Source organism: Martes martes (genome assembly GCF_963455335.1).
Source record: "Martes martes genome assembly, chromosome: 18".
NCBI classification, from domain to species: Eukaryota; Metazoa; Chordata; class Mammalia; order Carnivora; family Mustelidae; genus Martes; species Martes martes.
Genome location: NC_137906.1, coordinates 12,104,247 through 12,130,560, shown reverse-complemented (window position 1 = coordinate 12,130,560; position 26,314 = coordinate 12,104,247). Strand labels below are relative to the sequence as shown.

General features: G+C 64.2%; 2 protein-coding genes and 1 long non-coding RNA gene across 3 annotated transcripts in view; 2 read left to right on the top strand and 1 right to left on the bottom strand.

Annotated features, from left to right (window-relative positions):
- Positions 1-1,194: 1,194 nt before the first annotated feature.
- Positions 1,195-11,438, top strand: AP5Z1 (adaptor related protein complex 5 subunit zeta 1). Its single transcript, XM_080830704.1, has 17 exons — positions 1,195-1,305; positions 3,845-3,982; positions 4,073-4,259; positions 4,556-4,700; positions 4,874-4,986; positions 5,446-5,614; positions 5,985-6,125; positions 6,416-6,453; positions 6,536-6,698; positions 7,160-7,338; positions 7,941-8,083; positions 8,413-8,553; positions 9,221-9,332; positions 9,555-9,652; positions 10,168-10,300; positions 10,378-10,592; positions 10,841-11,438. The coding sequence occupies exons 1-17, from the start codon at positions 1,265-1,267 to the stop codon at positions 11,109-11,111; spliced, it is 2,427 nt and encodes an 808-aa protein (XP_080686830.1). The 5' UTR covers positions 1,195-1,264; the 3' UTR covers positions 11,112-11,438.
- A 669-nt stretch (positions 11,439-12,107) lies between these two features.
- Positions 12,108-18,889, top strand: LOC308359155. Its single transcript, XR_013968385.1, has 5 exons — positions 12,108-12,245; positions 12,799-12,965; positions 13,554-13,711; positions 14,191-14,413; positions 16,522-18,889. It is a non-coding gene; the product is annotated as an uncharacterized lncRNA (long non-coding RNA).
- Positions 14,050-26,314, bottom strand: part of RADIL (Rap associating with DIL domain) — a gene marked incomplete at its 5' end in the record, with an annotated part of 113,428 nt that continues 101,163 nt past the window's right edge. The window contains 9 exon segments of the mRNA XM_080829898.1: positions 14,050-14,334; positions 14,615-14,754; positions 14,998-15,137; positions 15,806-16,100; positions 16,263-16,453; positions 17,363-17,513; positions 21,041-21,213; positions 21,929-22,166; positions 23,342-23,454. Of these exon segments, the coding sequence (XP_080686024.1) occupies positions 14,229-14,334; positions 14,615-14,754; positions 14,998-15,137; positions 15,806-16,100; positions 16,263-16,453; positions 17,363-17,513; positions 21,041-21,213; positions 21,929-22,166; positions 23,342-23,454 (1,547 nt within the window). The 3' untranslated portion in view covers positions 14,050-14,228.

Below are 26,314 nucleotides of genomic sequence, written 5' to 3'. Positions count from 1 at the left end.
TTGATCACTGTCCACTTGTCGGCTATAAATTCCCCAAGGGCAGGGGCCTGGCCTCCCCTGTTCACTGTTCCCCAGAACCTAAAATACTCTCTAGCACGTGAAGGGACTCGGTCCTTGCCAGCTCATTGAACGAATGACTCCCCAGACGTCTCTTCTGCCCCAGTGCCAAGGGAACGGGACCACACGGAAAGCCAGGAACCTGCTGTTGCCCTGTTCCTCCTCCCGTCCCCAGTCCATCTCCAGGTCCTATAAATCCTAGTCATGAATGGTGACAGAGTCTGCCTACTTCCTGTCCTCATGGCCTGTACCTAGCTTGGGCAGCCTCCCCATGCGCTGTCTATCCTGCTGCCAGAGGTCAGGTTCCCGGTCAGGTGCACGTAGCGTCAGGAAGCAGGCCTGAACCGCTCTGTTCAGGACCTTGGCTCCCGGCGGCGCCTCCCCGCCCTAGGTCTGACACCCCCTGGAAGTCTTCCTCCCGGGCACCCTGCCTGCTCAGTCCAGGCTGTACGTGCATTTACCACACACGCAGCCTGCAGGCAGGAATACTGTGGCCGACACGTCTTTCGGAAGGGCTAGAAGCTGGGTTTCCCTCTCTAAGCCTGTCTCCGCTATGGTCCGTGGTTATGGCGGGCAGGGAACAAGACTATTCAAAGCAGCGCTACAGCCCATGATAGGCGCTCAATATGTGAGAGCCTCAGAACAGCAAAGCTGCACTAAGGAGGGGCTCGGCTGCCCTTGCAGACTGCTGGACACGAGGGCAGCCCAGCCACGGAGCGTGTGTCGTGCGCTCAGGTTATACTGAGCCAAGGACCCCCACAGGACAGTGCCGTGGGTGGTCAGGAGACGACCCAGAAATGGGGCAGTGGTGCGGGGGCTGGCCACAGGCCCTCTCCTGACGGCACCCGGGTGCCCAGAGTCCATGGGGGGAGAGGCGGGCCTGGGATCCTGGGGTGCCAAGGTCCTGGGATCACGGGATCCTAGGGTCCCAGAGTCCCTAAGTTCCCGCGTCATGGGCTCCTGGGAGCTCGGGATCCCGAGGTGCCGAGGTCCTAGGTCTTGGGACCCGGGATGCCCAGGTTCCGAGGTCTCAGGGTCCCAGTCCACCTGGACCGGCGGCCGGCTCGCTGACGGCCCCGCCCCCGAGGGAAAGGCCTCCACCAAAGCCCATTGGCCGACGGCCGTCCACGTGACGCAGAACGTGACGCGACCCGGAAGCGGCGGGGCTGCGTCTCCGGGCTGCGGCAGCGGCGGCGGCGGCGGCGGCATGTTCACGGCGGGGGCCGAGAGTCTGCTCCACCAGGCCAGGTGGCCCGGCCTTTCCCTTGGGGCTCCTGGCGGGGGCGGGGGGGGGTGTTCTTACAGAGCGGGGCCCGCGCGCGGCGGCCTGCAGCAGCCCACATAGACCCGCTCTAGAGGCCGGGGGGGGCGGGGGCGGTCCGTCCGGTCCCAGGAGGCGGCGGCGCCCGAGCCTCGGGGCGAAGCGTGCGTGCCCGGGAAGCGGGGCGGGGCCCCCAGGCTTGGCGGCGACACCCGCACGTCCCGCAGCCAGGCGGGGAGCCAGAGGCTGTCTTGGTGCTTCAGGGGCAAGAGCATGAAGCCGCCCAGAGGCTGGAGCGCCTGCTGGCATCGAGGCCCGGCGAGCTCTGCGTGCCAGCCTCGGGAATCTGACACCGTCCGAGGGCTCTGGGGAGCCAGGGACGAAATCCGCGATTTAGAAACTCGCTCTCCTCAGGGTGCATTAGATAGGGTGGAGAAATTACCCATCGGCTTCTGGCCCCCAGCTGGCCCTGGACTCCCACTGACTAGTCCTTAGCCCCTTTCCCGAGCCCCTAACCAGCCACGGGAGAAGGCGGAATGCCGGCTAGGACTGAAACCCCACAGTCCATCAGACGGTGTAAGACTTGACGCCACTTGTTTGGAAGAAAATGCATTTGGGACCACAGGGCGGTGATAAACTTAAAAACAAAATAAAACGAAAAACCTTAAACTGGATCTGGAGCTGGACCAGTTGGTGGGAAAGACTGGGATGGTTGAGGCTGCTGCCATCTAGGGGAACAAGATCTTGAATACCAGTTAGGTTTGAAGTCTGGGAACAGGGCAAAAATCTTCTGTGGTCAAAATAACCCTTAAAAATCTGCTCAGAAGGTGCCTTGTGGGTTCATAGCACCGTCTGCGTCTCCTTCACTGTTGGACAGATACTCCAGTATTCAAGCTCAAGCATTAGAAATCGAGCTCACCTGAACTTTGGGGATGTATTACATGAAGATAGCATCTCATTCAACATGTGACACAGTCACTCTAGTGTTCTCGCCAAGAGGCATGTAAGAACTGAGACCCACTCAGAACTTCATGGGGGTCACCTCTCCCCAGCTCACCTTTGACTTCAGGTCATAAATTTGCAAAATGAATAGTCCTCACTCTCTGCATTCTCTCTCTGTCTCAGGTAGGGCAGTGGGGGAGTTGAGGGTAGCGCATTTTCCAATATCCCAAAGCAAGATGCTTGACTTACGTGAATTCTCTCCATTAGGGTTTGAGGAAAGCTAGTCATGATCAGTTAGGTCTTAGTTTTTCACTGTATTCTACCCTCATGAAGCCTGTGATTCGGGGTGGCACAAGAGAAGTAGGACTCGTGGTTCTCAGAAGGCGAGCCCAGGACCCTGTCGGCCTTGTTAGCGTCAGCAGGAGTTCGGGGTTGAAAGCACTGGGGAGCTGTGGGAGGGTTTGAGCAAATTGGCCTTTTAGAATCCTGGGATTTAGAGAATATACTGGAAGGGATTCACTGGAATGAGGGGTACCACCATTCTAGGAAGGAGTCTGCTGTGTGAGTTTGAGGCAGCCTGGTATCTTCCCGCTCGGTCTTGTTAGCCTGGGGAGAAACACACCTGACCAGGCCTCTTTTCCTACATTCTCATCCCACACGTGACTGTTGTGTTTGTAAGAAATGAAAACGGGTTAGGAGGTAGGGGAGAGATGGGAAGTGGTGGGGAATTCACGGAGGTTCATCGGCCAGCCTTCAAGGAAGAACAGGAAACAGAGGAAGCAGCCCCAGGCCCCCTGCCCCACATGCTCGGCCGCCCTCCTCGTCAGCCCGAGACTGGAGCTGCCCCGTCTTGGTTCAAAATCCCAGGTTTCTGAGCTCGAGCGTCTGATCAGCTGAGCCTAGATCCGGTGGACTTTAGCTGTGGCTAGGGGGCTGGAGGGGGCCCTCCTCTGAGAGCACGGCTCCCCCCCCCCCCAGCCAGAGGTCCCTAGTACTGTTTCCTGGGCTTGCCTTGCCTTTCAGACTGGAAGAGAAACCCAGAAAACCAGGTTTCTGTTTTGATTTCTGTTTCTGTTGATGCTTGAAAATATATTTTTTTAACGAAGCTGAGTAAATACTAGGAACCGTGGTAGTCATACCTGAGAACATGACCCAGTGTTTGTCCTCTAACGTAGCAGATTTCACTCTTGTTCCCAGGAGTTGGGAGGCCCACTGAAGGAATCTTCTTGAAAAGCAACTTATTTCAGACTATCTTTCATTTTGACTCCTAACATCCATGGGTTTTAGTTCTTTCACTCCTGGGACAACAAAAATCCTGGAGGTGTGGCATCTCTCCTGAAAGCCCTACAGGCAGGGGAGGGGGGTGACCCCACGGTGACAGGGGACAGTCGCTGCATCCCAGGGAGGGCAGAGCCGCAGGTGGTGTCCTCGCTTTCCCACACAAAGCCCGCGATGCTGGCTTCTCTGCCCCGTGGGGATGTCCTTTCAGCCCCAGGACCATGGGTCACAGATCAGGGTGGGATTTCCAGCTCCCGCGGACAGGTCCCCCAACTCCAGGTCGCCAACACCCCGCTTTTCATTTAGGGAGATCCAGGATGAGGAGCTGCAGAAGTTCTGTTCCCGGGTCGTGAAGTTGCTGCAGAAGGACGACCCGGGGCCTGACGCGGCGGACGCGCTGCAGAGGCTGTTCCTCATCGTCTCAGCCACGAAATACAAGAGGCGGTGAGTGTGCCGACCTTCGGGGGTGAGGCCGCGTTGGCGGGGTGCTGAGTGACGCCCCCCCCCCCCGTGCACGCGGCCCTGCCTTCCCAGGCTGGAGAAGACGTGCGTGGACCTGCTGCAGACCACCCTCTGCTCGCCCAAGCGCCCCGAGCAGCTCCAGCTTCTGTGCGCTGCCATCCTGAGAGAGAGGTCGCCCTCCGACGACCTGAGCCTGTCCTGTGACCATGTCCAGAGCAGCCAGCAGCTGAGCCTGGTGGCCTCCGTGCTCTTGGCCCAGGTGATGTGCCCATCCCGCCCCTGGTGGCCCTGGGGCGCCCGCCAGCCTCCCCTGCCCCCTCCTGCTGTCCTGCCCCTCGTTCCCGGGGACAGGGCAGGGCCCTGGGAAGGCCGATTCCGGCTGCTCCGGTGACCCCCCGGACGTGGTAAGCGGCGGCGGTAGGGACACAGGCGTGCTGGCGGAGTGGCGGCCTTCAGGACCGGCTGTCCCTTCCCCGGTGTTTTCAGACCAGATGCCGTGTCGCTCACACACACAGGCAGGTAATCGCTTCACACTCCCCCGTGTTCTGTTTGAAGGGTGACAGAAAGGAGGAGGTCCGAAGCGTGGGCCAGCGCGCCTTCAGAGTCCTCGAGAGCCGGCAGCCCGAGGGGCCCAGTCTGAGGCACCTGCTCCCAGTCGTGTCCAAGGTCACGCGCCTGGCCCCGCACTCCCTCCATGAAGGTAGCCACCCTTCCCGGGAGGCCACTGTGGGCACAGAGGGAGAGGCGCGCCCTGAGGGCCCAGCACTCTGTCCAGAGCGTGTTTTCCAGAAAGTTCTACCAGTGCCACGGCAGCCCGAGTCTGTGGGATTGACTGTTTCCCACATGTTGTCCCTGCCTGCCTCCCACCCATAGACCAGACCAGCCTGCTCAGCAAGAGGTTGGTGGACTGGCTTCGCTACGCCAGCATCCAGCAAGGGGTCCCACACGCTTCTGGAGGCTTCTTCTCCACACCCAGAGCCCGGCAGGTGAGCATGGAGACTCAGGACCTCCCTGTCCCTGGGCGTCCCTGCGCCACGTTGGCCAGCCTGCCCCCACCCCCACCCCCCGGGTCCCGTCCACTCCTCCTGTCCTTCCACCTGCCCTAGTTCCAGAATGATCCCTCTTTCGTGTTTACACTCAGGTGGGGGGGCTTTGGGTCCCTGGTGTCACAGCCCTCCTAGCCCGTAATGCCATGCGCCAAACCCGTTGGCAGGGGTCACTTACCTGACAGAAGACCACATCCACTCAGGTGCCAGTGTTTATGTGTCTTTTGGGGGCCGCCCCCGGTCCTCGAGAGCATGAGGGCGGGGCTCCCACTGGCACGCAGCCCCCTTTCCGCCTTCCCTGGTATCTGTGAGCCCATTGGCCGCACCCCCACCCAGCCTCAGACCCCAGCACCTCCCCGGCCTGCGTCCCCACAGCCTGTCCTTCCTTGCCTCCCGCAGCCGGGCCCTGTCACCGAGGTGGACGGGGCGGTAGCCACAGATTTCTTCACGGTGCTGTCCACGGGCCAGCACTTCACGGAGGACCAGTGGCTGAACGTGCAGGCTTTCTCCATGCTGCGGGCGTGGCTGCTGGCCAGCGGCCCCCAGGGCCCCAGCGCCCCAGACTCAGGTGGGACATGGGGGTCGGGGGGACATGGGGGGGGTCACACAGGCAGGAGGTGGACGGCACCAGGTGTGGCCCCCAGGTGACGCTGGGAGCACTGGCTGAGCTTCATCAGCCCCGGGAGGCCCGTCCCCGTCGTGCAGGAGAAGCCAGCGCGGTCATCACGGAGGGCCGACGTCAGCACGGGTGCTGACAGCTTCACCGAACCCCCTCCCCTGTGCAGACTGGCCAGTGGTGGGGACAGACTGGGCTTCCGGGAGAGACACCGCCCTGCCTGTGGCCTCCGGTGGGGGTGAAGGCGGCCACGGTGGGGCTGGGCCTCGGCCGCCTGCCGCAGGGACTCCGTGCCCCTCGAGCACCTCATTCTCCTTTCCAGATGACAGGTCGGAGCTAGAGGGCTCCACCCTGTCCGTGCTGTCGGCCACGTCCACCGCCAGCCACCTGCTGCCGCCTCAGGAGCGGCTGAGGGAGAAGGCCTTTGAGTACTGCCAGCGCCTGGTGGAGCAGAGCACGCGGCGTGAGTCTCGTCGTCGCATCTCCTCCCTGAGGGGGCGTCCCTGGCTGCTCCTGGGGGGCCGGGGCCTGCACAGCCTCTGTGTCCCCGGGGACTCTGTGTTCCTGGCAGAGACCCCGGGAGCTGGGCAGGGGGCAGAACCTGTCCCCAGGCCCCAGGCGTCTGTCCCAGCCTCCCGTGCATCCCCCCTGGGGGGGTTGCTGTCTGCCCTCTCCTCCAGCTTCTAGAACAGGGTGCTTCTCGCTCACTGTGTTGCCTCTGATGGAGACGGGGGGCCTTTTTTCCTTCCCCAGGAGCCCTGAGAAAGGGGGACGCGGACCTGCAGAAAGCTGTAAGTGCCTGCAGCGTCGGGGGGGCGGGGCGGGCCCCCCACGCGGCTCCCTGTAATCCGGGCCCCCCACGCGTCTCCGCAGTGCCTGGTGGAGGCTGTGCTGGTGCTGGACGTGCTTTGCCGGCAGGACCCGTCCTTCCTGTACCGCACGCTGTCCTGCCTGAAGGCGCTGCACACGCGGCTGTGCGGGGACCCGGCGCGGGCGCGGGCGCTGCTGCCCATCGCGCAGTTCTTCCTGAGCCACGGTGAGCCTCGCGCGGGGGCGTGGGGGGGCCCAGGCCCCTCTTTCGTCGGAGGCTTCCTTAATCTGTAGAACCGTGGCTTTGAGCGGCCGTTCGCGCCCCGTGGGAGAGCTGTTAGACGGGTTTGGGGGGCTCGTTGAAGCCGAGCACCTTTACGCTGATCTGGGAACGCTCTTTGCCATGGGAGTTTGCGGGAGTTTCGTGAGAGGGACCGTGAAACCAGCACCTTCCAAAGAGCGTTCCTCATCGTGTGACCCAGAGGGACGGGGCGGTCGCCGGAGGCTCTTGGGGAGGGACGGGTGCGGCTCGGCCGGGGTTCCCCGAGCAGTGTGCACACCTCAGGGCCCCTGGTGTCCGGAACCCTGAGCGCCACCCCCCCGCCCCCCGAGCAGGAGGGGTGTCCTCGTGACAAGGTGAGGTCCCTTGTGCCAGGGCGGGGCCCTGACGAGGCCAGTGTGTTTCAGGGGAGGCGGCCGCCGTGGACTCAGAAGCCATCCTCCAGCACCTGTTTACCAGGGTCCCCTGCGAGCTCTTCCACAGCCCGACGCTGGCCTTCGAGTTCATCCGCTTCTGCAGCGACAGCCTGCCCCTGTTCGGCAGGAACCTTGACATTCTCAAGCAGAGCTTCCCCAACCTCTTCAAGGCACGCTCGGTTGTCCTCGGGCCGGTGGGGGGTGGGGGGTACAGTGCCCCCCCGCTCGTCCTCCAGATTAGCACCGGTCGCTAGCCTCCTGGGAGCGGCCTGGGATGCCGGCAGAGGGCCGTGCGACAGCCTGGGGTGGGGGTCCATGCGTCCCATAGGAACGGCGTCCCTGCCGGGGAGAACCCCAGGCTGAGCCCCTTCAGAGGAGCCACAGGGCTGGACCGTGGCTCATTCTAGAATTTGTCCCGATTGTCGCAGCTGGTAGGTTCCTGTCGTCTGGGAGCCTCGCCGGCTGTGTTCAGCTCTTTGTGCTGTTACCTTTCAACGCGTTGTTTGTGACCGGCCGTGGTCTCCGTGTGGTCTTTGCAAATTTAACTGGAGCCTCGGTCCTTCCGTTAGAGGAAAAACAGTGACAAGTGCAAAGCGATTGCTGTAATTGTTGGTGGAAAAGGTGGCGCAGGGAAGGGGGGCGGGCGCCGACACCCCTGCCCATCCGGGACCGAGGTGCACTCCCCTGAGGCAGCCACAGGTCCAGCCGCTGGGCCGCACGCCCCGCACGGGCCCTCCTGGTGCGCACCGAGCCGCCGCCCTTGTTCCTGCAGCTCCTGGCCTGGAACAGCCCGCCCCTCACCTCCGAGTTCGTGGCGCTCCTGCCGTGGCTGGTGGACCCCGGCACAGCTGTGGAGATGCTCCACGCGCTGCTGGACCTGCCCTGTCTGACCGCGGCCTTGGATCTGCAGCTCAGGTGAGCCTGAGGGATGATGCCTGTCCCTGGGTCCCCTCCCCATTGCCAACTGGGTCCCTCCCCGTCCCCTGCTGTTCCGCGAGCTGCCCGCATGAGAGCTCCTCTCTTCAGCCCCGGGCCCCAGAGGCCCTGGCCTGTGTCCCTCGCCGGGAGAGCCTCACCCTGCGGGTGCCGAGCCCCAGGTCCCTTCCAGTCTCTCTGAGGCTCATCGTTGGCGCGGGATGACACCTGCTCTATCTCCACAAGGGCTGGGGCCGAGTCGGGCCTCTGGTGGCCTGAGCCCAGAGCCTACATCTGAGCCTGGTCTCGGGCAATCTGCTTGCTCGCAGGCTGTCACCGGCTGCGTCTGAGAGGCCGCTGTGGGACGCCTCCCTCAGGAACCCCAGCTGCCTGGAGGCTTCCCGGGACCCACAGTTCCAGGCTCTTCTCCAGCACCTGCTGCGGGCCAAGGCCAGCGGAACCATAGAAAGGTAGGGCTGCTCAGGCCGGGGGGCCCTGGGGTGGGGCCTGGCTGTGGGGGTCCCTGGCCCCACGGCCCTGGGTCGGCTCGAAGAGCACTGCACATGGTCAGAGCCTGTTCCCAGGGTGGGTGGGACACGTCTGGGGACATCTGGCCCCGCGTGTCGCACCTTCTAAGCTGAAGAGGCCCCTGTTGTCGCCCCCTGTCCCCCTGCCCCTGGCAGTCGCTAGCCACGCTGCGGGTGCTTGCCGGGCACAGGCTTCACACTCAGCCCCTTACCAGTGCGCCAGTTCGGTTCCCACAACCGTGCGAAGTCGGCGCTGTTGTGGCTCCATTGTCCAGAGGGAGCAACCGAGGGGTGGCGCTCCCCAGGAGCAGGTGGGGGGCCAGGACTGGAGCAAGGCGTCCTGAGCACAGATCCCCACATGCGTCCTCCCTGTGTCCCGCGGGAGCGGGGAGCACAGCGCTCAGCAGGAGGCGGCATGCATGGTTCCCGGGCAGGGGGGTGGGCAGGGGGCAGGGGGGGTTCCTCCGAGGAGGGCAACGCAGGTGGTTTCAGAACTCGCCCGGGCCGTGGCACTGCGACCCCGTGCCCTGTCCCCTCGGGCAGTGGCATGTCTGTGGGCCCCGGGGGAGCGGGTGTGGGCGCTCAGTGGGACGTGCGGCCTGCCCTCCAGGTTGGCACCCCTCCACCAGCTGCTGCAGCCCATGGCCAGCTGCGCCCGGGTGGTCCAGTGCGCCGAGGCTGTGCCCACGCTGCTCCAGGCCTTCTTTTCCGCAGTGACTCAGGTGAGCTGCTCCGCTCCCTCGGAGGGGGTGGCCCTGGGCCTCGGCAGAGCCGGTGCTCTTGAACACAGATCCCGCTCTGGATCAGCGAGAGGCACCGGGAGGGTGGCCTGACCGCCCCCAAGAGCAGCCCTGGACTGGCGGCCACTGGCGGGTATGGAGCAGGATGTGGGGGAGGGTGATGTCGGGGTGGGGCTGAGTCTGTGTCTCTCTCCTGATCCCCAGTTTGCTGACGGGGTTCTGGCCAACCAGCTGGCGCTGTCGCTCCTGGAGAGATGTGACTCCCTTTACCAGGTGCCCCAGTACGAGGCCCGTGTGCACAGGTGGGCCCTCCTGCCGGCCCCACGAAGTGTCACCCCTCCTGCCAACCCAGCCCCATTTCACTGCCTCCAGCTCAGCCTGCCTCGGCTCTGAGTCCCCACCTCCCCTGCGTTGTGCCCCTTTCCAGCTGCCCTCTGCAGCATGTGCCCTGGTCCCCAGCATCACCTGGGGCAGCCACTGCCCACACTCCTCTCCCTGGTCCAGAACGCCCCCCGCCTCCGTTCCTCCTCCCCCAGGTCTATAATCTCCAGTGCTGGCCCCGGTTCCTCTCCATGGAGCCTCCCAGACCATCTGTGCCCCTTTCCGAAGGCCTGATCCACACAGGCCTGTGTCCACACCACTCACCAGCCCCAGCTTCCTCCCCAGTGGGCCATGGGTTTCTTTAGGGGCTGAAAGCATCTGAACCTGCTCAGAGGCTTTCCCCCTCCCCTCCTGGCTCTGGTTCTGCATGGGGTGATAGGGGGCACGGTCTGAGGCCTGGGGGTGGCAGCGGCCCAGCAGTGTCCTCCCCGGGCAGGGTGCTGAGCTCCCAGTTCCTGGCCCTGTGCGCGCTGCACCCGTCACTGGTGGTCGAGCTGGCAAAAGAGCTGCTGGAGTTCGTGGGGAGCGTGAGCAGCGTCCGCAACCGGGGGACCATGCTCGCCTCTGTGGTAAGGCCAGCCGCCGCACCACCGCCCCTCTCCCACGCCGGGGCGCCTGCCGGGATTAAGGCTCTGTCCCCATGCAGGCCTGGGCCATCGGTGAGTACCTGTCTGTGTCCTGGGACCGGCGGTGCACCGTGGAGCAGATCAACAGGTTCTTTGAGGCGCTGGAGGCCCTGCTGTTCGAGCTCACCCAGTCGCGCCCATCTGCTGCCCTCCCCGAGTGCCCCCCGCAAGTCATCGCCGTGCTCGTGACCACGCTGACCAAGCTGGCCTCCCGGAGCCAAGACCTGATTCCCAGGTACCAGCTGGGGCAGAAGGAGAAGGGGAGCTGGTGCCGGTTTCCTTCCTCGTCCCCAAGGTCTGCATGTGGCTCACAGCACGAGGGCTCCGGTCGGATACCGGTGGCGGCAGTGTCCCCACGGCCTCGCTGCTCCCAGCTAATGCCCCCCGACCCAGAGCTTTGGGCGCTGGGCCCCCCCGTGGGGCCTCAGCTTTCACGTGAGGGGTGCACCTGCAGCTGACTGACCGGGATCCCTTCGTCCTCAGGGTCTCTCTGTTCCTGTCAAAGATGAGGACCCTGGTCCAGAGCCCAGTGCCGAGCTCCGAGCACCGTGAGGAGGGCGCGGCAGCCGTCCGCACACGGGCCACTGAGCTCCTGACGCTGCTGAAGATGCCCAGCGTGGCCCAGTTTGTGTTCACGCCCAGCGCAGAGCTGTCCGAGCCCCGCTACCACCGTGACGCCAACACCGCCCTGCCGCTGGCCCTGCGCATGGTCAGCCGCCTGGTGGAGAAGGAAATGGGCCTCCTGCCGGGCTGAGGGTTGCTGACCTGGGGGACGCCGGCCCCGGGTGCAGAATGAGAGCCAAGCTGCGGCTGCCGCGAGCAGGGGCGTGAGACCCAGGGAGGAGCCCCGGGTGGGTCTGGGTCCCTCTGTGTGGGTCAGGCTGTCTTATCCTCAGCCTTTGGGTGTTTGTCTCTGTCCCATGCTGAGCTGTGTGGTGACACAGATTTGGAGATTTGTGGTGACACTGATTTGGAGCTCTCACCCCGTTGGTGGTGGGTGGGGGTTGCTTGGTCTGTTTCTGGCAGCTTCTTGTTGGGAGGCAAAAGGAGGTGCAGTGTAATAAACCTCTTCCAGAAAGTCCCTGTGTGCACGAGGCAGGGGAGAGGGCCAGGTGTGGGGAGTGCTGCTGGGCTGGGAGGCCTGGCCCTGGGCAGGTGGGGACCCCTGCCCCGCTGGGCCAGATGCTTGGGGCCATTCCTTCCCACCAACTCCCCACAGTGTCCCAGACGTTACAGAAATAACAGCACGGATGTGGGCGATCAGCAAGGGAGCCGTGTGACTCTCCCACTGGCGCAGCCGCCACTGGGAAGGGCCTCTGCTCGGTGTCCTGTCTTAGCCCGCCTTCTGATGCTACTGAATGATGGAAGACGCCGAGGCTGCGGCTCTTCCGGTTCTTCTGGCCTGAGGTCTCCTGCCGTCTGGAGGGAGGGCAGGGCCAACCCAGCAGGGACACCCCCAAGCCAGGATCGCGCTGGTATTATGCCGAGTGGGGGAGACTCGCCGGGTGTGGGAGCGCAAGAGAGGTGTCGTGGTTCCTCCCCCCACCCCTTAGTGCGTCCTGCCCCAGTTCCACTGAGGTCAGCTTCCTGCCTTGGACACTAGCTCCCAGGGCTGCCCCTCTGCTCCGCCGGCTGCGCGCAGGCATCCGGGCCACCAGGTGGCGCTGGTGCTCCGCGAGTCTCCGCCGGCTCGCCTCCCTGGCCCCGCCCGCCCCGCCGGCTCTGGCCCCGCCCCCGGGCGCCGGACCTTGCGGACGCCAGAACTGCGCCGCGACAGCTGGCGGACGCGGTTCGCGGAGCCGACCTAGCCGGGCTCCGGCAGGCAGAGTGTGTCCGCCTGGGCTCCGCCTGGCGTCCCGGGCCCCGGAGGACCTCCGGCAGACGACAGGTGACGTGCCCGTGGAGCGGAGCGGTGGGCGTCGGGGCGGGGCGCGCCTGGGGCCCCCTGGTCCTCGCCGGCCGGGACAGACCCGGCTCCGTCGCCCCCTCCCCGCCCCGCGCGGCCCGGGCCCGAGGCGGGCAGGCAGGCCAGGCCTGAGGAGATGGTCGGTCCAGAGGGAGGTGCTAGTTTTGCCAGGTCTCAGGGCGTGTTTTCAGTGGGCGCTCGGCCTGGGGCGTTTCCACCTGCTGGAAACTTGGGTCCCAAAGCTGCGCGCGAACTAGGTGGTGAGCGTGGGTTCGAGAAGACACGTTTCCCCGCTTGTCAGCGAGCCAGGGCCAGTCCAGAGATGCTGCCTTTACGTTTTCTCTGCCTGGCGGACCGCCCTGTTGCCTGAGAGTCTAGACGGAAGCTACCCGAGTTCAAAGCCGGGGGTTTTCACTCTCTGAGTCTGCAGTCCACGCACTTGCTGCCGCCTGGTGGGGAGCGGAGAGCTCCCCACTGACCGTGGGGTCACCGCCCACTAACCGCGGGCTTCCGTCCCCTGTGCTGTGGCCAACAGGCTGTGGACGCGAGGGACCGGAGCTTGAGACGGACGTGCTGGGGAGCCCGGCTTGGCCGTGGGCGCGTCTGCCGTGGCTAAGAGCATTCCTGGCCGGCCAGTCGGCCTGCGAGGCCGGGAGGACCCCACCTGGAGCTCGGAGTCCCCTGCAGCTGCGGTGAGTGCAGGTGAGGGAGTTGTTCTGGGACGTGAGCGCCATCCTAGTGTTTCAGGGTGACAGGGTGACATTACGGCAGCGTCTGGGAAAGTGGGCGGGAGCTGGGCACAGTAACCGGTTACTGCCTGGAAGGGGCCTGCTGGGGACTGTGCCTGTGTCCCCACTCCCAGGGCTCCAGCCCCTTGGGAACTGAGCTACATGGGGCCCCCGTTCGGCCCCTGGGGTTTCTCTCCTTTGGCGCTGAGCCGCAGAGACCAGGAGCTGGGCAGGCCTCCCTTGGGCTGCTGTTGGCCTTTCGGAACTGGCGCCCTGGAATCAGTTTGGGGCTCTAAGCGTTTTCCTTTTGGGTTCAATCACGTGTTTAAAATGAGGTTTTTTTTAAAAAAAAATACACGATTTTTTAAAAAATACACATGATCTAGCCGCGGTGCGCCTCTCCCCTGCACTCACCAGCCAGCCGCGTGGGGCTGCGGGAAGCCTAGTGCTCGGGACTGACCGAGGACATCACAGGTTGGGGAGGGGGGACTCCCTCCCTGAGACCCCTCTCCCTGTGAGGGGTGTGTCAGCAGCTGACGAGCCAGGGCCCCTCCTCCTCCAGGTCTCTGTTCCTCTCCAAGAAGAGACTCTGGCCCCAAGCCCAGCCCTGAGCTCCCTGCTGCGGCCACTGCTGCCGAGCCTGCTGAAGGCGCCTGACGAAGGTGCCCAAGTCCCACTGTCGCCGCGACCCCCACCATAGCCAGCCACCTGGTGGACAAGGTGAGTCTCCTGCCGGGGTGAGGGGAGGGTGACCCGGGGGACGCCGGCCCGGCCGCAGATTACCAGCTGGTATTAAGGCCCAGTCATGGCTGTGGTGATCGAGAGGAGGCCTGGTGCCCTGAGTGGGGTAAGGGCTTGAACTACAGCCTGGCGGGGGTTGGGGCAGGCAGTTCTAGACCTTCTTTGAACTATGCTGAGTGTGTGCTGAGCAGGAGCTCCGTGCATCAGGGTGGGGGCGGGGGGCAGAGGTAAGACCCCCACCGGCAGCACTGGGACCCCGTGTCCTCCCGGGGAGCCCGGCACCGCACCCACCTTCATTCCACACACGGCCACCCCTTTAGAATACGAAAGATAGTTTATTGAATTTGTACATTTCCATTAAAATCTTTACACATAAAAGCTCTGTAACAAACATCCCAACTTAGTGTTCTCTGTCATATAAATAAAATATACACTAAGATGTACGTCACCCACAACAGGGAACGCGGGAACGGCACGGCAGGAGGTGGCCGTCACCCTAGGGGGGCAGCGTGCGGAAGCGGATCTTCTTGGCTGTTTCCACGTCGGACTTGGCGACCAGAAAGCGCATCTTCTTGCCCCCGTGTCGGATCAGGTCCACGGCTCTGAAACCCAGCACAGGGGGAGGAGGAGGGAGCCAGGCTCGCGTCGCGGGGACTCCCCGCAGGCCCTGCCTTGGGACAGGTGAGGCAGGCAGGGCTTTGGAGAAACCTGGGATAGGGACCCACTCTGTCACCCTGGTGTGACACACTGGTGTGCTCAGAGGTTGAAGGAGCCGTCTGAGAGCTGCACATCCGCTCCCTCATCCCCAGCACGGGGTCAGGATGGGACCTGCTCATGGGCCAGGGGCTCCCCTGGGGGCTGCAGCACGAGGGCAGGGGGTACCTCAGGTAGCTGACACCCGTCAGGCTGCTGCCGTTCACCTCCAGGATGCGGTCTCCCAGGGACAGGCGGCCGTCCGATGCCGCGGGACTGCCCGGGAGCAGGGTCTGGATGTAGAGCCCAGGGGCGCCCAGTGGCGTGTGCTGGGGGAGAAGTGGCCGTCTCAGGCCTCTGTGCGCCCTGGCCCGGCTCCCTCATGAGCTCTGCCGTGGGGCCGTGAGGGCAGCACCAGACACCGTCATGTCTCCTGCAGGCCCTTCCCTCCTCTCAGATGCCTGCAAGCCGCCCGTTACACGCCTAGCCCAGACCCTGGTCCCGGCCTTCCCCACGAGCTGGGGGCCGGTAAAGAGAGGGCCCGGCCCAGCGGAGCCCAGAGGGCCACTCACCAGCCCGTCGATCAGGCCCATCCCCAGCCCGGAGGGGCCCCGCTCCAGCTCCACAACAAAGACGTAGCAGAAATCCTCCGTGCTGGAGCTGCGGCTGGAAGGGGCCGGAGGGGGCTCGTCCGAGGGACCCACGCTGTCCCCTGGGTGGGCAAGGAGCAGGGGGGGAGCTGTGTCTCCACTGCTGTGGCGGCCTGTCCCCAGGAAGGGTGCTCACTGTTTTCTAGCAAGTCCCCCACTACTGTCAGGGTAAGGGGTCCAGGCCACACCCCCGTGTGTTTGGAAGAGGCACCTCCATCCCCCTGGTGGCTGGCCCTTTCAGGGCCGAACAGGGGCCTCTGCTCAGGCTCGCTCTGAGACCCTACTTCCTCCCTCTGCACCTCTACGTGCTGACTCCACCTCTGTCCACCCCCGCAGCCCAGCACCAGGGCTCCGAGCGAGCCTGTCCCCTTCTTGAGTTGGAGCGCCACCCGGAAGGACCTGTGGTTGTGGCCCCAGCACTCTGGAGATCTGCAGGAGCACGGCTGGCGCTGCCATGGCCTAGAGACCCCGGTCCCTCTGCCTCCCCGCCTTCCCATCTTCTGTGCTTGTCTCCTGAGCCATCCCTCCCTGCCTCCATCTATCCTCAGGGTAGCGACTTCGTCCCACAGATGGCTCCGCATGGCCCAGCCGCCCTCTGGCATCCTGGGCAGGCACTGTGAGCCCCAGGTGGACATACCGCCAGGACCTCACGGGTGGCATGACTCCCAAGGGGTTCTGCCAGGTGGCAGCAGGGCTGGGGTGCGAGCATGAGCCTGGGGGCATGTCTCACCTTCTGGAGCTGCGTTCCTCCTCCCTTCCAGGAGCACCTTCCCACAGGTGCCTCTAGGCTCGGGCCAGTCAGAGACAGCGGGCTCGAGGCTGAGTGGGGTGCTGGGAGGCGTGAGGAGGCACGAGGAGTCTACGTGCAGGGGGCCAGCCTGGGGGCCCCCACGGCTCTGCCTTCCTGAAGGGCCCAGTGCACGAGAAGCCCCCGCAGAAGCCAGAGTGCGCCCCTGGCCAGCTTCACGGGCTCCCCTGCAAACTAGCGGGCCGCTCTGGCCCTCAGAGGTGGTGTGGTGCGGGCCCTGGGGGGCAAGGGGGAGAAAGAACTCAGGGACTTGGCGGCCGGGCGTGGTGGGAGAACTAGAGGGGCTCAGGGCACTCCCAGGGGCAGCAGCCAGGCCTTGAGCTAGCTGTCCCCGGCCGCCCTGCTATGCGAGTCCGCGCACCCCAGCTGCACCCGGTACCTCGAGGCCCCCTGGCTGGGAATGCTCCCCAACGGGGCTGGGCTTGCTACGCAGACTCCAGAGGAAGTGGCGGATGTAGAGAAGGTGCTGGTAGATGCTGTCGTCCAGGCAGTCGGCCTCCAGGTCCACCTGGAAGCCCTCGCTCGGCAACACAATGGGGGGGGGGTTTTCATACGACTCCAGGACCTCCTCTGTTGGGGGAAAGAGCAGGGGACCGCATGACCGGCCCAGCAAGACCAGGCTTCCTGTTCCTCCCCAGGTGTGCCAGCCACCCCCACCCCACACCATCAGGACTGGGGACGCTGCCATGGGGCATCCGTGCAGAGGCAACCTGCCCAGACCAGCGCTCTGCCGTCTGTGTCCAGTGAGCCGCCAGGGCAAAGCTCGAGCTGCCGGCTGGAACCTCTGCGCACAGTGGGCCCCTGACACTTCCCCTCCGGGCACCACCCCCCACCACCCCCCGTCCACTGTGACCTGCATGTGGCCCTGGAACCCAGACAGTGGGGGGCATGTTTGCCCTAGAACAGACCCACCCCGTGGGGGCCCCCAGCAGAGCAACCCCCATGTGGCAGGCCTCCGAAGTGAGGAGCCCACAGTCCTGCTCAGAGCAGCGGGTCCATCCAGGCTGAGCCCCTGGGGGACAGGGACACAGTTTCCAACTGTAGTTTCTATCTCCTTATAATTTCTGTGTGTCACAGTGTATCATGCAGCCAAGAGACGTGTCCCTAATTGTGAGACACACAGGCCCACGTAGGCCATGTGTGTGCGCACACGTGGCAAGCACACCGTCTCCCCACAGACCCTGCCTGCTCTCCTCTTGGTCGGCTATGCCCCAGGCGAGGCCGCAGCCTCGGGCTCCTCAATGGGTAGGACCCAGCCTGACCCGGAGGTTGGATCTGGGTCATGGCCTGTGGGCTGACTACCCCCGCCCCCCTCTGTGAGGGTGTCCAGGTCCCCAGGTGGGGGACAGGGCAGGGTGTTCCTAGAGGAAGGTGGGCCAGGGTGAAGGTCCCGGAGGCTCTGCAGGCTCCCGTAGGAAGCTCCCTTGTGCCCCAACACGGCGCACAGGGCCCCCAGCTCCTGGCCCGGAGGCGGCTCACCGGACTTGAAGGCATCGGGGCTGTCCTGGGCGCCTGGCTCCCAGGCACTCATGGGGCCCACAGCCGAGGCCAGCTGGTACTGGGTCAGCAGCCGGTGCAGCTGCGCGGGGCTCAGGGTGGGGAAGGCGGCCCGTAGGTTTGCCCAGCTCATCTGTGTGACAAGAAGCGGCTCATGGTCAAAGGCTCCCGGATGGCATAGCCACACCCCCAGGAGGGGTGTTCTAGGCACTCTGGGGGCAGGGGCGGAGGGCCTGGGCTGCCTGGCCCCAGGCTCCCGGCTCGCTCACGCAGGCCTTGGTGCCCCTGGGGGCCGGTGAGGTCACTGAGGGGCCCAGGGGGCAGCCAGCAGGCACCTCACCCAGGGCTCTGTTTACTGACTATGCCTCCTGCCACATCACCGCCCCACCCCGGGGCTGAGAAGGGAGGGAAGGAGTCCCAGGGATTTGAGAAGTGGGATTCCTGCTTCATAGCATGTAAGAGACCCAACCCACCAGGTGGAAGGAAAGCGTGACGGCAAAGCCTTCTACTACCTGGGACCCCCAAGGCTGGCTCTGTGGGCACAGGACAGGGAGGCTCCCTCAGGTGGGACCAGCAGCCCAAGCTGTGCAGAAGAAGGTGAACTTGTGCATGAAATCCAACAGCTTGCACCATCCCCTGCAACCTTGGTCTCCTCTGGCCGGGGACACCCCTCCTCTCTCGTTTTCTGGGTCCCTCTCTCTGCGGGTGAATCCACCTCTGTGACACCATCACTCATGACTGCCGTTGAAGGCACTGGCCCAACTCGTGCCCTCTGTGGCCCCCAGCTTCTGACATGGCTCTTGAAAGTCAGAAAGCACCCTGATGGCAGATCTCCAGGATGTGTCCTGCCTTCATTCTTCCAGAAAATTCACAGGCTTCTCATGGCCGTGGTCCCGACACTGCGGCGCTCGGTCCCCCCGCAAGCCTGTTCCACCTTCAAGCTCGGCTCCCGGCTGCACGCTCTGGAGCCTCAGGGAAGGGGGTGGGGCGTACTGGCCCCCCACCCCGTGCCACGGCAGCCACCCCTCCTGCTCTTTCCTGACTCAGTGTTTGGAGCCTGGGCCTCGCCGGTGGGTCCTCTCTTCCCTCCCTTCATTCCTCTGCTGCTCTCTCTTCTGGGTTTACTGCCAAGAGGCCGGGGCTGTGGGTGGCCAGCCGGAGGGACAACCGTGTCCTGAGGCTACCTTGTTGGGGCACGGGGCAGCCTCTGGGAGCTGCCCCCTTGCCCCCCCAGCCCAGGACAGCCTCTCTTGGCCTGAGGTGGTGCCTTTGGCTTTGCTCAGTTCCCAGAATCCCGGCTTCCGTCCCATGGCCGTGTGGCATCCAGGGCCGGTGTCCGCGTGGGCCCAGCACACTCCCGTGTCCTTACCTGAGTGCAGGGACACTTTCTGGGTGACTTCCTGGACTTTGTCTCCCAATCTCGCCACTGAGTCCTTCCTCTCCCCTGCCATGGTTTTAGTTTCCAAGAATCCTTTTGGTTCTTTATTAAAGTCCTGTTGTTATTTTACAGACACTAAGTCTTCTCTTTATGAAGGTTTTTTTTTTTAAGTTTCTTCTCCCTGAAGTCTGTTTCAGGGAATGGTGAACTGTGGCCTGAGGCCTATATTCATAGGGCCCTCAAGCTAAAAATGGTTTTCAGATTTTTATAAAAGCATTAAAACAACAACAAAGAACCTGGGATGGCCAAATTCTCCATGGCCCACGAAGGCTGAAATATTGACCACGCAGCCCTTCACAGAGAAGTCTGCCAACCCTATCTGTGTCCCCCACTCCTCTCCCCACATCCATCTCTCGTGTCAGAACCTGCTCCCTCCCATTCCAGAGAGGGTGCTGAGTCTGCCCGTCTGCACAGGTCTGCACCCCCCAGGCTGTCACTAACCACCCAGCACCGCCAGGCCAGCCTCCTGCCACGGGGAGGGCACAGGCCCCACCGAGCGGGCAGCAGTCACGCCTCCAGCACTCCGAAGCTCCCTGGCCCCCAGGAAGCCTCCTTGCCGTCTGCGCTCTAGAACTCAGCCCGGGTGCCCGGCCGTGCAGGAAGGGGCGGTAGGACCCAGCGCCACTGCTCCGTCCTCTTCCTGTGCGTCTCACATTGACGAGGGTAGCTGGGCGCCGAGTGGGGCGCTGGTGGCCCTGTGACCTCCGTGCGCGCATCTGTGATGTCCGGGCCGCAGCCCCAGTGGCGGGACAGCCACGGCAAACTCCAAGCGGGCAGCCACGCACCCATTCCTGTGAGCAGTTTTAAATGTTTTCCACAGTTTGACAAAGACGCAGTCGTTACTACTCGTCAACGTCCGTGCTGAAGATGTCCCCTTCTTCGTTTCCACACTGGCCATTGGTGACTTCCTGCTTCCATTACGCTCTCCAAAGAGCCGCTCCTGGCCTGTTGCTCCTCTGCTGTCTCTTCACACTGCTGGGTTTGGCTGCTCAGCTCCCGGGCCAGGACCTTCCTTCTCGGGCCGATTCTCTACACGTTCTCGGGCCTTCTCCGCAGTTCAGACGGTCACCCGCCTCCTAGCTTGACGCGACGCATCGCATCTCCTCCACGTTCTCTCTCCCTGGGGGCTCGTGCCACCGAGAATCCCACCAAATGCCCAGGTTCCATCCGTGATCTGCACCCACATGTCCTGTTTCTGAATTTTCTCTGGGGAACCCGTGTGTCACTTTAAGAATAAAACAATCCAGTAACTTAACATTTTGACACCTGAGCAGGATCTAGTCCCCAGCACGTGGGAGGCTGTTTGTACCCGCTGTTTGTACCCACTGAGCAATCTGTGGCCCTGGCATGGCCAGCATGAGGCTGAGGTCGCTGTGCGGGAAGCTGGTCACACCCCGTGGGTGTGCACTCAGCCAGCAGCTACCGCTGTTACTAAGAGCACCGGTGACCCAAAAGCACGTGAGACATTCTGTGTGGTGACCCTCAGGCTGAGACAGAGGCTCAGACTTGACACCAGATAGGTGGGTCCGTGATCCCCGCAGGGGCATCCTGCTGGCTACACCCAAGGTGCCCATTGTCCCGGCGGTGCCAGCCTTGCGGACCTCTCCCCATGGTTCCTGGGGCACTACTGCCAGTTGGAAAAGGGACACCACTTGTTCACTTTCATGGATCATCCGTGACCACTGTCAGGTAGCTACCGGGGAGTTGGCGGTGGGGGGGGGGGGGTCCTAGCTTCCTGTCGTGCCTCCGACAAGTGACCACACACAGATAGTTCCGGGGGCCAGACGTCCAGCAGACACGGGGCCAAAGCCAAAGAGCCAGCACAGCTGTATCCTCCTTGCACACCTGGGCCGTCCGAATCCGGCCAAGGCCCGTGCTCAGCTTCTGGAGGCCACCACGGCCCACGGTCCCTCTGCAGAGCCGGCTGGGCCGTCGAGTCCCTCCTCCTCCCATCCTCTCTCGGACCCAGGCTTCTGCCTCCCCCTTCCGCTTCTAAGCGTCACGTGCTTAGACGGGGCCCAGTGGACAAGCAAAGGAGGCCCCCATCTTGGGGCCCCGACCTTCATCACACGTGCAGAGCCCCCGGCTGTGTGGGGTCAGACGGTGCCGGGGCCTCCTGCCTGCAGGCGGGCACAGCTGTGGGACAGAAGCCCTCTGCAAGCTCTCGGGGCCCCAGAAGCCAGCGCCGTGACCCTCGCCCGATCTGTTGGGCGCCCCCCTACCTGGATGAGCTGTGCACGGGGCGTGGCCAGCAAGTTGAGTGTGCAGGAAAGCTTCCGGAAGAAGCGCTCCCCGGCCTCCCCGTGGCCAGCACTCCGCATCCACTCCAGGAGCTGCTGCAGGCGGGCGCAGGCCTGGACGCCGCGGGGCCAGTGGAAGCAGCTCAGAGAGGGGCCTGGAGACAGGACAGAAGGTCACACCTGACGCCCAGCCGCCCCCTCCCCCTCCGCCCACCCTCCCCAGGGGGCTCCCCAATGCCTGTTCTCCCTGATGCGAAGCCTCTGAGAACAGGCCTGACGACCGTACAAGGGCTTCCAAGGCCCCTAGCCTGCTTCTGGACCCCTTTCCAGGAGGGAGGGCTGAACACAGCCACAGAGTCCCAAATGCAGAGACCGTCGGCACCTACAGCCGAGGACCCCTGCTCCCACCACCCAGATCCTGCCCATGGAAGGGCTGCCCCGACCAGCCCAGGAAGGCCACGCTGGTGATATGTGCCATGGGTCTGCAGCAAGGCATGGTCATGTCCCCGTGTCCAGCGGGGCCCCTGGCTGGAAGGAACTGGCACCCCAAGCCCCTGGCAGGGAGGAGAGCCAGGGGTACAGAGGTCACGCCCCTTCTCTGAGCCTGTCTCTCCTCGCTCCCCACTGGGGCTGTGTGGAGATAAAAAGAACCAGAAAAGGCCTGTGCAGACCCCACCCCTACCCCAGGGCCACTCTGCAGACCCTACCAGACAGTCCTGCTCCTAGAGGTACCCACTCTGCCGCGGAAGCTGCTCTCCTGGGCCTCGACCTGCCGCCTGGACCCCCAGGCAGTGAGATGCCTTGCCCCCCCAGCGCCCGCTTGGCTTCTCCTGCAGCAGGGGTAGGGGTCCCCGGCCCCCCGGCCCTCACCCTTGTCCAGGAGCTGGTTGAAGAGCAGAGTGCTGGAGAAGAAAAAGAGGTAGGCCAGCACCTGCGAGGCGATCTCGGGGTGCACCCGGAACTGCCGCAGCAGGTCCATGGTGGCCTGGTACACGGACACGACATGGCGCAGTTCCTCGGGCAGCTGCGGGGCGGAGCACCAGCTCTCCCGGCGCTCCGTCTGGAAAGGGGGGCACTCCAGCAGGGCCGGGAGGCAGACGTACAGGGACTGGGGGCGAGAGGGAAACACCAGCTGCACACAAGGCCCTGCCTGGGCCCGAGTGCGCGTCCTGCCGGACAGGCCCTAGCTGCCTAGGGCCAGCCCCAGGTGAAGGTGCAGAGGACACCGGAGGGGCAGAGAGCCCCGGCCAAAGGGCTGGGAAAGAGACGCCCCACAGGTTTGGGGGAGAGGGAAGCTGTGCCCCTCCTGTTTTAGCAGACAGAAGAGTGGCCAGCGGGCAGCCAGCTGGTCTCTCGGGGAACACCCCCGGCACTGGTGCACCCCTTCCGCGGAGCCGATCCAGGCACAGCAGCCTGGGGGCCAAGGCAGCAGCCCTGGCGGAAGGCCGGGGGGACAGCAGGCACCCACACTCGTCTCAGGGGTGACAGGGCAGCATCGGCTGCTCCCCAGAAACAAGGTGAACGCACACCTCCTTGGGGAGTCCTTGCTGCCACCACCCCTCAAGGTGATCCTGGGACAACAGGTCAAGAGCCACGCACATCCCCACTCGGACCCCCGGGCACCTGGGCTGGGGGCTTCTCCCCGTTTGGCTGAGACACTGAGGCTGTGTTCTCCTCAACACACGGCTCCACGCAGCTGGGAGCAACTGAGCACAGGGCTGCCTGACTCAACCGTCTTAACCCCATCGGTTCTCCAAGCACTGTCCCCAGCGCACTGTCCCCAACCCACCCCTCTTGCTTCCCGCTGGAGAGCAGCTGGGCCAGACGCCACGCGCCCCAGCAAATCCATCTGACTTCACACTTAGTCTTGGCAAGTCCCCTGGGCTCCCCCAGTCAGGACCACCTGCCACAGGGGCCCCTCCTCTCTCCACCTGCCTGCACCCTCTCCATACCCGGAGGCTCCGACGCCCTCTCTGCTCACCGCAATGGCCACCAATGCCCACGGAGCCCAGGCTCCACCTTCCGAATCACTGCCCAGAGCCTCCAGCCCGCCAGCACCGCGGGCCCTGCACGGCCGGCCGGTTCCCAGGACAAGGGCGATGCGAGCAGGAGGTTGAGGAGCTGGGAGCAGGCCCTCGAGGGCACAGAGGCAGCCATTAGAGCCCCAAATCCTCGAGCACTGGTGGGACGAGCACCCGTCTCCTTCCCGGCGCCCCGCCCCCAGCCCAGGGGGGGCCCACGAGGAGCACCCCCCGCCACGTGGGAGCCAGCAGCGCGCCGCACCTTGGAGACGTAGTACACGCACTGCTGGAAGGCGTGCAGAATGACCTCCTCCAGCGCCGCCATGGCCTCCTCACTGGCCGTCAGCGCGCAGGAGAACAGCGACTCCCTGGAGCCTGCGGGGAGACGGCAGCACACAGTCACCCCCGGGGTGCGCAGGCCACGTCCCCATCCGGGGTTTGGAGCCGCGAGAGCCAAAGCCACCCAGCCCGGCTGGCTGCACCCCCAGCCCGGCTGCCGCGCCTTCCCAGGGCCCTGTACTCCCAGGCCCAGCGATGCCAAAGCCACGCAAGGTGCATCCGCAGCTCGTTACTGAACAGACTCCGGACACGTTTTCTACTGGAACCAGCAGCCCCGGCAAGAGCAGACTGTGACCCAGGTTCTCTGCGGCCACTTCTCACTCTGCACACAGGTCAAAGAAACACCAGCCGGAGCTCGGAAGGAGACCGTCACTCCCCAAAACTGTGATGTTTCCAAGAAGAGAGAGACCAAGTGGCCTATGTGCCCCGTTCTCCCCCCAGCACCCTGGAGAGACTGCCCGGAATCTCGACAGTCCCACGGAGGGAGGCAACCTCGGCTCCATGCGGGTCCCCCAGAACCATAGGCCCAGGGGCGTCCACCTCCCCCATCAGGCTGGAGCTGAGCCTGAGCGGCTGACAGGGAGGCCTGCCCAGCAGGGTGAGGGGGTGCCCGTGGATGCCCGGTGATTCCTTCCTTCTGGGAGGGGTTTCTGCAAAGGCAAGAAGCCCAGGGGTGGGAGGGATGTCCTGAAGGGCCCCCCTGACACGGGAGACACACGGCGCCCCAGCAGCACTCAGCCGGAGCGCCCGCGGCCTGGTCTCTCGCCCTCTCAGCAACTCGCTTCGATGCGGAGCTGCAGGCAGGCAGCTGGGACGTGTGTGTCCCGCAGAGACGGGCGCTGCTCATCCTGCTACGGCCTTTTCGTTCCCACGCAGCGCGGGTCCCACAGTCTCGGGTTCTCCTCCCAGGGCTGGGAGGGAGGTGCTGGGTCTGATGGGGCTCCAGGAGCACAGAATGGAAACAGAGTGCCCCCCACCCCACAAACATCTGGATGCACCACTGTTCAAGGCCCTTCTCTTTGCAGGGCTCGGGGCTCTCCTGCCCCTGGGCCCACAGAGCACCCCGAAAGGGCTCACTCCCCAGGAACCTGCCAGAGGCCTGCCCCGCCTGCCTAGGGTCCTCCCCTGAGCCCAGCTATGGGGTCGCATTTGGGACCAACCCTGATGGGGTCCGGCTGCTCCCGGCAGCCCCACTGGCCTTCAGAGGAGAGGTAAATCAGGCAACTTCGGGGGTCCCATGGCTTGAGGGAGCAAGAGGCTCTTACTAGGCTGCTGGACTGTAGCAGCCCCAGGTTTACAGAAGCACGCAAGGTGCCCACTGCTGACCGCAGCCCCTTAGATCAAACATGACCCCCAGCCGACCAAAGGCAGCAGGACCCGAACCAAGAAACCAGTTCCAAGCCCTCTCCCTGGAGCAGGGCCCAGACCAGGGGACCTCCTAGGCAGTCAGCTTGTCTGAGAAAGCCCACCTCTACCCCCCACCCATGGGCATGGGGGCTCTGGCAGAGGAGGGACGGCAAAAAGAGGAGGAAGCCAGGACTCTGCGGAGCACAGCCACGGGGAGGCTCCCGGCAGATGCCACATGGGTCTCTCTGACGCCACGGGAAAACCAGCTGAAACACTTGCTCCCGTGGTGCGGGCTCTGCTGGGTTGCTCCCAGATGCAGGGTCCCTGTGCTCGGTTTCCGACCAAGCTGACGCTCACACGAGCCTTCTGGGGGTCAGGGGCCTGTACTTGAGGCCCCCAGATCCACAATGCCTGAGGCAAAGCCATGAAGGTGCCCAGAGAGCTCTCCGTGGATAAAGTGCCCCACCCCCACTGGGCCCACCTCCCGGCTGCCCATGGGAGGGAGGAGTCCTGGGTAAGAGCTTGGAACAACCAAGATTGTTTGCGGAACGCAAAGGCGATTTTCCAGTATTCAGGACGTGACATCTGTTTTCAGAATTCTTCCCACAGAAATTTCCTGCTGAAGGTCAGGGGGCCGAGAGGCGACTCTAACCTGGCCTCTGGCCTCTGCTGATGTGATGTTTCCTCCAAGCTCTCCAGCGCCTGCCCCACACAGGACACTGTTTGTGGGACGCCCGGGTCCTGCCACAGCTTCCCCGGCCCACGCACCCGCCAGGGTGGACAGAGGCGGGGCCCGGGCCACACAGCAGCTCTCTCTCCCAGCATCAGCCAGCCTAAGCAACCTCCAGGGCAGACCAAAAATAACTCCCTCCAAGAGCAGAGGCAGCAGCTACAGAAGCGGAGCCCCCACCAGCCCCAAGTAGCCCGTTTAACGCAGCCAGAGGCAGGGTCCCTGTGCTTGGGCGGCAGGCCCGACGGGGCCCAAAGACCACAGCCTCTCCGCAGAGCGTATGAAACCAGGGCAGACGAGTTGTGGCCGCGGGACTCACCCGCCAACACTGCGCCCAGAAGCCACGGTGGCAGCAGTTCTCCCCGCTGACTCTGCTGCGGCCAGAATGGGGCGACTCGCTGTCAACACCCCCAAGCTCAGAAGGGCCACCGGCGCTTGGAGACCAGCCAGAGGCCCAGTGCTCCCCGGCCAGCGCCACGTCCAGAAGATGGGCCCCTCTGCTCGGACCCGCTGGAGGCCCCAAGGAGACCGGCTTCGGAGGAGGGAGGCCCGAGGTTCTGGGAGCACCATGCTCGGGATAGCCCAGTGCCCTGGCTTTGGAGACGCACAGGGAAGGCCGTTTATGTCACATTCGGGGGAAAAAACCAGGTAATGGGCTGCTTCAGGCCCAGGCCTTGTGGACAGAGCACACAGCAGCCTGTCCCAGGAGGTCTCACTGGACGCCTTGCACAACGTTCACCCAAGGACAACAGGGATGGGGGCAATAATAGGTCAGCAGGCCTGAATGCCCACTGGGACACAGAAGGTTCCAGTATGTCC

Excerpts from the sequence above, each read along its gene's own strand:
- AP5Z1 (XM_080830704.1), top strand. The coding sequence starts at position 1,265 with ATGTTCACGGCGGGGGCCGAGAGTCTGCTCCACCAGGCCAG. Across the intron at positions 3,983-4,072 it reads GCCACGAAATACAAGAGGCG|GCTGGAGAAGACGTGCGTGG; the intron begins GTGAGTGTGCCG and ends CTGCCTTCCCAG. Across the intron at positions 8,554-9,220 it reads GCCAGCGGAACCATAGAAAG|GTTGGCACCCCTCCACCAGC; the intron begins GTAGGGCTGCTC and ends CCTGCCCTCCAG.